The 12,106-nt window shown below is 42.2% G+C and overlaps 1 protein-coding gene and 1 long non-coding RNA gene across 2 annotated transcripts in view; both read right to left on the bottom strand.

Moving 5' to 3' along the window:
• Positions 1-1,344: 1,344 nt before the first annotated feature.
• Positions 1,345-5,277, bottom strand: LOC123735913 (uncharacterized). Its single transcript, XR_014391761.1, has 3 exons — positions 4,143-5,277; positions 3,901-3,947; positions 1,345-3,439 (listed from the first exon to the last, which is right to left on the bottom strand). It is a non-coding gene; the product is annotated as an uncharacterized LOC123735913 (long non-coding RNA).
• Positions 5,278-8,742: 3,465 nt separating this feature from the next.
• The window catches only part of LOC123741907 (NLR family CARD domain-containing protein 3), a 79,666-nt gene continuing 76,302 nt past the window's right edge, over positions 8,743-12,106 (bottom strand). Inside the window, exons 9-12 of the mRNA XM_082972962.1 lie at positions 11,912-12,028; positions 11,340-11,494; positions 9,227-10,991; positions 8,743-8,945 (exon numbers count right to left, since the gene is read on the bottom strand). Coding sequence (XP_082829088.1) covers positions 8,756-8,945; positions 9,227-10,991; positions 11,340-11,494; positions 11,912-12,028 — 2,227 coding nt within the window. The 3' untranslated portion in view covers positions 8,743-8,755. The remainder of the gene's footprint in view (positions 8,946-9,226; positions 10,992-11,339; positions 11,495-11,911; positions 12,029-12,106) is intronic.

Below are 12,106 nucleotides of genomic sequence, written 5' to 3' on the forward strand. Positions count from 1 at the left end.
GATGTAATTTATTGGTGGGCTGGAAGACGCACTCTTGTCTTTTCTGTTCCGAGGTTGTTTACTCCCAATATCAGATATTAAGATGATTTTTTATAATGCATGTATACTGAGGTTGAGGTTCTGACTAGTGATAATTTACCCGGGCTTCAATACCCGCTATAGTCACTATTTTGTTGCTCTCCCAAAAGCAACACAGCCCTAATACCAGATATATAGCTAACTAGAGTTACAATTTTAGAAAATCATGGGACATATAGTCTGGGGTTGCATGCTATTTTATGTCAATCATATTGCTGCTTTTAGCCTATAACTGATGCTTCGTGGTCTTATGCTGCTGTTACGCACGCCTCTATGAAGAGGGAACGCAACACCCTGCTACAACTCAACTCCCCGTGGAGGTAAAGAGGTATGGGACTGTAGGTGGAGGTATAGAGGTATGGGACTGTAGGTGGAGGTAAAGAGGTATGGGACTGTAGGTGGAGTGAAAGAGGAATGGGACTGTAGGTGGAGGTATAGAGGTATGGGACTGTAGGTGGAGGTATAGAGGTATGGGACTGTAGGTGGAGTGAAAGAGGTATGGGACTGTAGGTGGAGGTAAAGAGGTATGGGACTGTAGGTGGAGTGAAAGAGGTATGGGACTGTAGGTGGAGTGAAAGAGGTATGGGACTGTAGGTGGAGGTAAAGAGGTATGGGACTGTAGGTGGAGGTAAAGAGGTATGGGACTGTAGGTGGAGGTAAAGAGGTATGGGACTGTAGGAGTGAAAGAGGTATGGGACTGTAGGTGGAGTGAAAGAGGTATGGGACTGTAGGTGGAGGTGATAGAGGTATGGGACTGTAGGTGGAGGTAAAGAGGTATGGGACTGTAGGTGGAGGTAAAGAGGTATGGGACTGTAGGTGGAGGTAAAGAGGTATGGGACTGTAGGTGGAGGTAAAGAGGTATGGGACTGTAGGTGGAGGTAAAGAGGTATGGGACTGTAGGTGGAGTGAAAGAGGTATGGGACTGTAGGTGGAGTGAAAGAGGTATGGGACTGTAGGTGGAGTGAAAGAGGTATGGGACTGTAGGTGGAGGTAAAGAGGTATGGGACTGTAGGTGGAGTGAAAGAGGTATGGGACTGTAGCTGGAGTGAAAGAGGTATGGGACTGTAGCTGGAGTGAAAGAGGTATGGGACTGTAGCTGGAGTGAAAGAGGTATGGGACTGTAGGTGGAGTGATAGAGGTATGGGACTGTAGGTGGAGTGAAAGAGGTATGGGACTGTAGCTGGAGTGAAAGAGGTATGGGACTGTAGGTGGAGTGATAGAGGTATGGGATTGTAGGTGCGAGTAAGGATGACAAAAGGCAGAGAATTTACCATTTACTGGGAATTTATTCCTTCACACGGTAAATTTGGGGAAAAGGGGCTGGACAGAACCAAAGCAAAGAAAGTAAATGTAGCCCTCTCTCCTATTTTACCTGCCTACCCACTACTTACCTAACTTAGCACCACCTGGTGACCTACCCACTACTTACCTAACTTAGCACCACCTGGTGACCTACCCACTACTTACCTAACTTAGCACCACCTGGTGACCTACCCACTACTTACCTAACTTAGCACCACCTGGTGACCTACCCACTACTTACCTAACTTAGCACCACCTGGTGACCTACCCACTACTTACCTAACTTAGCACCACCTGGTGACCTACCCACTACTTACCTAACTTAGCACCACATGGTGACCTACCCACTACTTACCTAACTTAGCACCACCTGGTGACCTACCCACTAGTGACCTAACTTAGCACCACCTGGTGACCTACCCACTACTGACCTAACTTAGCACCACCTGGTGACCTACCCACTACTGACCTAACTTAGCACCACCTGGTGACCTACCCACTAGTGACCTAACTTAGCACCACCTGGTGACCTACCCACTACTGACCTAACTTAGCACCACCTGGTGACCTACCCACTAGTGACCTAACTTAGCACCACCTGGTGACCTACCCACTACTGACCTAACTTAGCACCACCTGGTGACCTACCCACTACTGACCTAACTTAGCACCACCTGGTGACCTACCCACTACTTACCTAACTTAACACCACCTGGTGCGCTAACCAAAATACAGGGGGTGGTCCGCCCAGGTCTTTCCTAGTGTGTATAGACAATAAATGACTACGGGTATATGTATGCCCACGGGCCCCTTGCCTAAGCACTCCCTAGGTGCCTTCCCCTTCCCCCCTGGGAACAAATGAAACATAATATTACGAACAATTTCACAAAAAAAACTCTGAGAAACACAGGACATCATTTAAGCTCTATCTGACTGAGCAACAAACTAACACAGAACATAACCATCAGCTGTGTGCGTGTCCAGTGTGTGTGTGATGTCCAGTGTGTGTGTCCAGTGTGTGTGTCCAGTGTGTGTGTGTGTGTGTGTGATTCCAGTGTGTGTGTGTGTGTGTGTGTCCCGTGTGTGTGTGTGTCCTGTGTATGTGTGTGTCCTGTGTGTGTCAGTGTGTGTCCAGTTTGTGTGTCATGTGTGTGTGTTCGTGTGTGTGTGTCTGTCCAGTGTGTGTGTGTCCAGTGTGTGTGTAATGTGTGTGTTTGTGTTTTTGTTGTGTGTGTGTGTCCAGTGTGAGTTTCTGTGTGTCCTGTGTGTGTGTCCTCTGTATGTGTGGTTCCAGTGTGTATGTCCTTTGTGTGTTTGTCAGTGTGTGTGTGGCCAGTGTGTGTGTGTTGTGTGTCCAGTGTGTTTGTCCTGTGTGTGTGTGTCCAGTGTGTGTGTTCTGTATGTGTGAGTGTGTATGTGTGAGTGTGTCTGTGTGTCTGTGAGTCTGTGGCCACCGGGTGTGTGTGTGTGTGTGTGTGTGTGTGTGTGTGTGTGTGTGTGTGTGTGTGTGTGTGTATGTGTCAGGTTATTATTTACAGTGACACTGAGGAGTCATCATAAACAAAAAACCCTGGATAGAGGGGCTCAGTGAATGTGGAGGTGAATGTGTACAGGTGGGTCAGTGTGTCAGAGGAGGCTCTATAGAAGGACAGAGTGCCGGCTGGCCAGTCCAGATACACTCCTACTCTGTGGGAGCTGGAGGGGCGGACGTCTATGGTTGTGGCATTATCATTGTGACTGGCAATGTAACTGTTGTCAGAGCAGATCAGACTCCAGGACTTGTCATTACATCCAAGCCCGCAGTCCTTACCCCATCCTCTCCTGCTGATTCCTTTATATGTCACTCCTATATCGGCCCCCATTCTCCCACTCCACTCTGCCTCCCAGTAACAGCGCCCAGTCAGACCCTCTCTGCACAACACCTGTCTACAGCCCTCAAATCTCTCTGGGTGATCAGGATACGGCTGCTTCTCTTTCATACATGTCACCTTTCTGTTCTCCTCAGACAGAGAGAGGAGTCTGTTTACTGTGTTGAGGTCCAGTGTGAGATCACAGACATCTGGTGGATGAAACCAGACACAATATTAGAAATCATCATCATTCACATTAGAATGTTAACTCACTTTTCACTAATTCATTTAATGTAGATGTTTCTAGGTATCAAAAGGAGAAGTTAAGGTAACTTGAGACTTGTTGAATGATCATATGTTATACTGTATGGTAATATAAAACACACTTATTCCAATTAATTACACACACACACACACACACACACACACACACACACACACACGTACGCATGCATGAACATAAACACACATTTCTAATGTAACACACATACAGACACACACATTGTCAAAGCAGCTCTTTGTAATCTTTGGTGTCCCTGATTTCTGCCTCTGTAGAACTACAGCTGATATTTAATATGACCAAGTAAGTAATGATGGTGGTCTTTGACTATGACTTAACTTGCATTAAGATTTATTCTTAGTCATATTCTTCACAGCAGTCAACACTCACATTTTCTAAGCCCAGGTTTCATTGTGTACTCTCCACCATGTTCCACACTGTAGCGGTAAGCAGAATAACAGACAGTCATTGAGGGATACACCTGAACACACAAACACACACACACTCACACACACACACACACACACGGTCAGCATATAACTTTGTCCAAGTGGTGTTAAGAATGTTTGTCTTAACTAGCCTGATAAGTCAAACATGTCTGATATGAACATTGACATAAACCCTCTACATACTTGAGTTTCTCCAGTCTGCAGTGTGGATCCTCCAGTCCAGCAGAGAGCAGTCTGACTCCTGAGTCTCCTGGGTGATTGTAACTCAGGTCCAGCTCTCTCAGGTGTGAGGGGTTTGACCTCAGAGCTGAGACCAGAGAAGCACAGCCTTCCTCTGTGACTAGACAGCCTGACAGCCTGCAAAGAGTCACATCATATTAAAACCACACTGCTATTCTTTGGTGGTGAAAATAATGGCAGTATATTTTTTCAACACATTAAGATATATCAGTGTCCTGAAACCTGCCATATCTATTCAGAAATTAATCATCATTATAATTTACAATTTATCAAAGTATAGATTGTAGAGAGAAACATGTGTAGTGCAAATATTTGAGTAGACTGACCAGGCCAGTTTAAAAAGCAGTATCAGTCAAAAGACAGACAGTGAGGTATCAGATTTAGATTGTATTGAGTATACAGTCCACATCATATCTATTTTGACAGTGAAACTAACATTTTAAATGTGTCTCTTTTCTCCAACATTTCAGATCTCAGATCAAATGTTTCATATGAGGTGACAGTATATAATGTCACCTTTTATTTGAAGGTATTTTCATACATATCTGTTTCACCATTTAGAAATGAACACTTTATGTATCTAGTCATAAGTATTCTGATCAATTCACTCATAGTGTATTACATTAGTCAAAAGTTTAGTATTCGGTCTGATATTCCTTGAACACAATGACTACATCAAGCTTGTGACTCAAACTCGTTGGTTGCATTTGCAGTTTGTTTTGGGTTGTGTTTTGCCCAATATTAACTGAATGGTGGATGATGACTGGAGTCATTTTCTGTCTAAGTGAGTATGTTTCTAAACATGACAAAATTAATCCTGATGATGCCATGAGATGATGCCAAAAAATCAGCAACGAATCATGAATAATAATGAGTGAGAAAGTTCCGGAGGCTACACATAACATGCTAACCTCTCACCATTACCAATAACAGAGGCTACAACAAAACATGCTAACCTCTCACCATTACCAATAACAGAGGCTACAACAAAACATTCTAACCTCTCACCATTACCAATAACAGAGACTACAACAAAACATGCTAACCTTTCACCATTACCAATAACAGAGGCTACAACAAAACATGCTAACCTCTCACCATTGCCAATAACAGAGGATACAACAAAACATGCTAACCTCTCACCATTACCAATAACAGAGGCTACAACAAAACATGCTAACCTCTCACCATGACCAATAACAGAGGATACAACAAAACATGCTAACCTCTCACCATTATCAATAACAGAGGATACAACAAAACATGCTAACCTCTCACCATTACCATTAACAGAGACTACAACAAAACATGCTAACCTCTCACCATTACCAATAACAGAGACTACAACAAAACATGCTAACCTCTCACCATTACCAATAACAGAGACTACAACAAAACATGCTAACCTCTCACCATTATCAATAACAGAGGATACAACAAAACATGCTAACCTCTCACCATTACCATTAACAGAGACTACAACAAAACATGCTGACCTCTCACCATTACCAATAACAGAGACTACAACAAAACATGCTAACCTCTCACCATTACCAATAACAGAGGGGGTATGATCTTTGTGCCTCTGTAACTTTCTCATTCATCATCATTCACGATTCATTCATGATTATTCATAATCATGGTAGCATCCACATGAATGTAGAAGTGTTCAGAAACGTCTTCTATTCTTACTGACAATCCAAGTGAAGTGACTCCAAAATGACAGGACATTATTCACCATTCAGTTTCTATTAGGAAAAACACAATCCAAAACATAACCAAGACAAACTACAAATGCATTCAACAAGTTAGTAGAATCACAAGCTCAATGTAATCACTGCAGCCATGGAATATGGGACCAAATACTTAAATGATGACTACTTTAATACAATATAACTGAATTTGTCCAAATAATGAAGACATTTTCAAATGGGAGAACTGCATAAATGAAAGTGCTTTCATTTCTAAACGGTAGCACAGATATGTATGAAAACCTTTAAATAAAAGGTGACATTCTGTAATGTCGCCTAATATGAAACATTCTATCTCAAATCCAAAATGCTGGAGCATAGCGCCAAATTTAAAACTGTAAGTTTCACTGTCCAAACACATATGGTGTGGACTATGTGTTCCTGGTAAACACATGTGGATCTGGTGAACTGTTATCACTTGTTGACCAACTACAGGAATACTGACCTCAGAGTCTCCAGTTTACAGTGGGGATTCCCCAGTCCAGCAGAGAGCAGCTTCACTCCTGAATCCTTCAGGTCATTGTTACTCAGGTCCAGCTCTCTCAGGTGTGAGGGGTTTGACCTCAGAGCTGAGACCAGAGAAGCACAGCCTTCCTCTGTGACTCCACAGCCTGACAGCCTGCAAAGAGTCAAATCATATTAAAATCACACTGCTATTCTTTGGTGGTGAAAATAGTGGCAGTACATTTTTTCAACACATTCAGATATATCAGTGTCCTGAAACCTGCCATATCTATTCAGAAATTAATGTTTCATTATTATAAATGATCATAATATGACTTGTAGAGAGAGAAATGTATAGTGCAAATATTTGAGTAGACTGACCAGACCAGTTTAAAAAGCAGTATCAGTCAAAACACAGATATTGAGGTATCAGATTTAGATTGTATTGAGTATACAGTCCACACCATATCTATTTTGACAGTGAAAATAACATTTTAAATGTGGCTCTGTACTCCAACATTTTGGATTTGAGATCAAATGTTTTATATGAGGTGACAGTATATAATGTCACCTTTTATTTGAGGGTATTTTCATACATACAGTGCCTTGCAAATGTATTCAACCCCTTGGCGTTTTTCCTGTTTTGTTGCATTACAACCTGTAATTTAAATCGATTTGGATTTGGATTTCATGTAATGGACATACACAAACTAGTTCAAATTGGTGAAGTGAAATGAAAAAAAATCCTTGTTTCCAAACATTTCAAAAAAAAAATAAAAAATTAAAAAGTGGTGCGTGCATATGTATTCACCCCCTTTGCTATGAAGCCACTAAATAAGATCTGGAGCAACTAATTACCTTCAGAAGTCACATAATTAGTTAAATAAAGTCCACCTGTGTTCAATCTAAGTGTCACATGATCTGTCACATGATCTCAGTATATATACACCTGTTCTGAAAGATCCCAGAGTCTGCAACACCACTAAGCAAGTGGCACCACCAAGCTAGCGGCACCATGAAGACCAAGGAGCTCTTCAAACAGGTCAGGGGCAAAGTTGTGGAGAAGTACAGATCAAGGTTGGGTTATAAAAACATATCAGAAACTTTGAACATCCCACGGAGCACCATAAAATCCATTACTAAAGAATGGAAAGAATATGGCACCACAACAAACCTGCCAAGAGAGGGCCACCCACCAAAACTCACAGACCAGGTAAGGAGGGCATAAATCAGAGAGGCAACAAAGAGACCAAAGATAACCCTGAAGGAGCTGCAAAGCTCCACAGCAGAGATTGGAGTATCTGTCCATAGGACCACTAAGCCGTACACTTCACAGAGCTGGGCATTTCGGAAGAGTGGCCAGAAAAAAAGCCATTGCTTGAAGAAAAATATAAGCAAACATGTTTGGTGTTCACCAAAAGGCATGTGGGAGACTCCCCAAACATATGGAAGAAGGTACTCTGGTCAGATGAGACAAAAATTTTGCTTTTTGGCCATCAGGAAAACGCTATGTCTGACGCTAACCCAACATCTCTCATCACTCCAAGAACACCATACCCACAGTGAAGCATGGTGGTGGCAGCATTCTTTGGGGATATTTTTCATCGGCACGGACTGGGAAACTGGTCAGAATTGAAGGAATGACGGTGCCAAATACAGGGAAATCCTTTAGGGAAACCTGTTTGTCTTCCAGAGATTTGAGACTGGGATGGAGGTTTAAGCTAAAGCAACACTCGAGTGGATTAAGGGGAAAAATGTAAATGTCTTGGAATGGCCTATTCAAAGCCCAAACCTCAATCTGTGGTAAGACTTAAAGATTGCTATACACCAGCGGAACCCATCCAATTTGAAGGATCTGGAGCAGTTTTGCCTTGAAGAATGGTCAAAAATCCCAGTGGCTAGATGTGCCAAGCTTATAGAGACTAATTGCTGCAAAAAGTGGATCTACAAAGTATTGACTTTGGCATGCTCAAGTTATCTGTATTTTTTTCTTAATTCTTGTTTGTTTCACAATAAAACATATTTTGCATCTTCAAAGTGTTAGGCATATTGTGTAAATCAAATGATAGATTTTTTGGAGGGGTTCTATTTTAATTCCTGATTGTAAGGCAACAAAATAGGAAAAATGCCAAGGGTGTGAATACTTTTGCAAGCCATTGTACATATGAAAGTGCTTTCATTTCTGAACGATAAAACATATATAAACACTCTCAAAAAGTGACATTCTATCTCAAATCCAAAATACTGGATCATAGCACCAAATGTAAAACTGTAAGCTTGACTGTCCAAACACATATGGTGTGGACTGTGTGCCTGGTAAACACATGTAGATCTGGTGAACAATTATCACTTGCTGACTAACTACAGGAATACTGACCTCAGAGTCTTCAGTTTACAGTGGGGATTCCCCAGTCCAGCAGAGAGCAGCTTCACTCCTGAATCCATCAGGTCATTGTTACTCAGATCCAGCTCTCTCAGGTGTGAGGGGTTTGACCTCAGAGCTGAGACCAGAGAAGAACAGCCTTCCTCTATGACTCCACAGCCTGACAGCCTGCAAAGAGATCATCATGACTTCACAAACACACTGTTCATTTAACGAGTAGTGTAGAAGGACAACGGTAGATGCATTTTGTTTATTCTCTCAAACAACATATAGATTCATCTTCCATCTCCTAGAACTGTATGGTCATAATGTTACACTAATGTAAACATCAATTCAATTATTCAATATGTTTTTCAATATAATATTATTTTCATATTATAATACATATTTTACTCAACTTAATATTTCTTTCTGATGAATAGTTCTTAAATGTCATTTTATGTACTCACAGAACAGCTCTGGAGGCTTTGACCACTGGCAGCAGCCTCAGAAGACCTTCCTCTGATCTGGAGTATTTCTTCAGGTCAAACACATCCAGCTCCTTTTCCGAAGTCAGCAACACAAAGACCAGAGCTGACCACTGTGCAGGTGACAGGTTGGGTTTTGAGAGACTTCCTGAGCTCAGGAAGCTTTGGATCTCCTCCACTAGAGAATGGTGATTCAGTTCATTCAGACAGTGGAACAGATTGATGCTCATCTCTGGAGAGGGATTCTCCCTGATCTTCTCCTTGATGTACCTCACTGTTTCTTCATGGCTCTGTGAGCTGCTTCTTGACTTTGTCAGTAGACCTTGTAAGTGCTTCTGATTGGACTCCAGTGAGAGGCCCAGAAGGAAGCGGAGGAACAGGTCCAGGTTTCCTGTCTCACTTTGTAAGGCTTTATCCACAGCACTCTTGTAGAAAGTAACTTCAGACTTGTCTTTCGTTTGCAGTTTGTCCATTAGATTCTCATTGTTGTTGACGAATGAGAGGAACACATATACAGCAGCCAGAAACTCCTGAATGCTCAAATGCACAAAGCAGTACACCTTGTCCTGGTACAGAACACATTCCTCTTTAAAGAGCTGTGTGCACAATCCTGAGTACACTGAGGCTTCATTAACATCAATACCAGCCTCTTTCAGGTCTTCTTCATAGAAAATCAGATTGCCATTCACAAGCTGTTGAAAAGCCAGTTTTCCCAGTGACAGAATGCTCTCTTTATTCCAGTGTGGACCTGTCTCTTCTTTCCCAAAATACTTTTCATTCTTCTGTTTGGTATGAAACACCACAAGGTGTGTGTACATCTCAGTCAGAGTCTTGGGCATCTCTTCTCTCTTATGTTTCAGCATGTGTTCAAGGACTGTTGCAGAAATCCAACAGAAGACTGGAATGTGGCACATGATGTGGAGGCTCCTTGATGTCTTTATGTGTGAGATGATTCTGCTGGCCAGGTCCTCATCACTGAATCTCTTCCTGAAGTACTCCTCCTTCTGTTGGTCATTGAACCCTCGTACCTCTGTCACCTGGTCAACACACCCTGAAGGGATCTTATTGGCTGCTGCAGGTCGGGTAGTTATCCAGAGGAGAGCAGAGGGAAGTAGATTTCTCTTGATGAGATTTGTCAGCAGAACATCCACTGAGGTTGACTCTGTGACGTCCCAACAGATCTTGTTCTTCTGGAAGTCTAGGGGCAGTCGGCACTCATCCAGACCATCAAAGATGAACAGAACTTTGTACTTGTTGTAGATGGAGATTCCTGAATGTTTGGTTTCCATTGAGAAGTGATTGAGAAGTTCAATGAAAGTGTGTTTTTCCCCTTTCAGCAAATTCAGCTCCCGAAAAGGGAAAAAAACCACAAATTGGACATCCTGATTTGCTTTTCCTTCAGCCCAGTCCAGAATGAACTTCTGCACAGAGACTGTTTTTCCAATGCCAGCGACTCCCTTTGTCAGCACAGTTCTCATACGTTTGTCTTGTCCAGTTAAGGGTTTGAAGATGTCGTTACATTTGATTGGTTTCTCTGGTCTTGCTTGTTTCCTGGTTGTTGTCTCGATCTGTCTCAGCTCATGTTCATTATTGACCTCTCCTGTTCCACCCTCTGTGATGTAGAGCTCTGTGTAGATCTTATTGAGAAGTATTGGGTTTCCTTGTTTAGCGATCCCCTCAAATACACATTGAAACTTCTTCTTTAGATTAGATTTGAGTTCACGTTGGCAAATCACAGCAAGCTCATCTGAATGAAGAAATAACACAGGATATTAATATTACGTCAGTTTTAATGCCTAGAGTATTGTAGGACTGTTGTAAAGTTCAATTATAATAATTAACTGTCTATGTAAATGTGTAAATGTTCTCATGATGTATTACAGACTGGTGTGACTGATTATATTATTATTGGTATTATTGATGTTGTCTATCTCTCTCTCTAAATGAATCACCACAACACATCCCTGCTGCTACTTGATGAGGTCACTAGGTGTTGTGTTAAGGCTGCTTCAATACCATTGATTTACACAGGTACTTTAGCTACAGCTTTTAAAGGTTATAAAACAGCATTCAACATGAGGCAGACAGCTCTTACTTTTCTCCAGTGTGTCAACAAGCTCCTTCTGGTTCATTTTCCTCAGGAGGTGCAGTGTGATCTTCAGAGCCCCCTCTCTGGCACTGCTCTCCTGCTTCTCATCTTCAGCATCCACCACTTCCTTATCCTGCTTCTGACTCTCAAAGCCTCTGGCACTTGAGGTAAACAAAAACAAATGTACGTAACAGGACCACATACACTGAATATGTTGACCAGGTCTGTTTGATGACTCTGGGAAGACTGACCACTGATAATCTCTGACTGATCTCTCCTGTTGGTTTCTGTGGACAAAACATGAGATTACATCTCCTCATCCAGGGAGCACACACACACACACACACACACACACACACACACACACACACACACACACACACACACACACACACACACACACACACAGGAAGGGAATGTTGTGTTTGTTTAATATTGTTTTAGGTCTATGAAAATGGACAAAGGGATTAGCCTATGGATTATGAAAACAACAAAAATAAATGGGGAAATGGGAGAGGAGAAATGACTAGAGACAGTGTTGTTTAACTCACTGACCATGACCCATGAGTTCTTCTTACCTTTGTTCAGTAGAAAAGTCTCCCTCTCTAAACTGTGTAGGAAGTTTCATAGACCTGCCACTCTTCATGGACACACAGCTGGGAACAGGGGAGGCTAGTCTCTCCTGCTTGATTGGACTTCAACACAACAAAGACAAACATTACATCTCCCATCTACTCTGAGCTCAGATGGGGAAACATAAGAAGAGTTTCATT

The sequence above is a fragment of the Salmo salar genome, chromosome 03 (assembly GCF_965601325.2).
Source record: "Salmo salar chromosome 03, fSalSal1, whole genome shotgun sequence".
NCBI classification, from domain to species: Eukaryota; Metazoa; Chordata; class Actinopteri; order Salmoniformes; family Salmonidae; genus Salmo; species Salmo salar.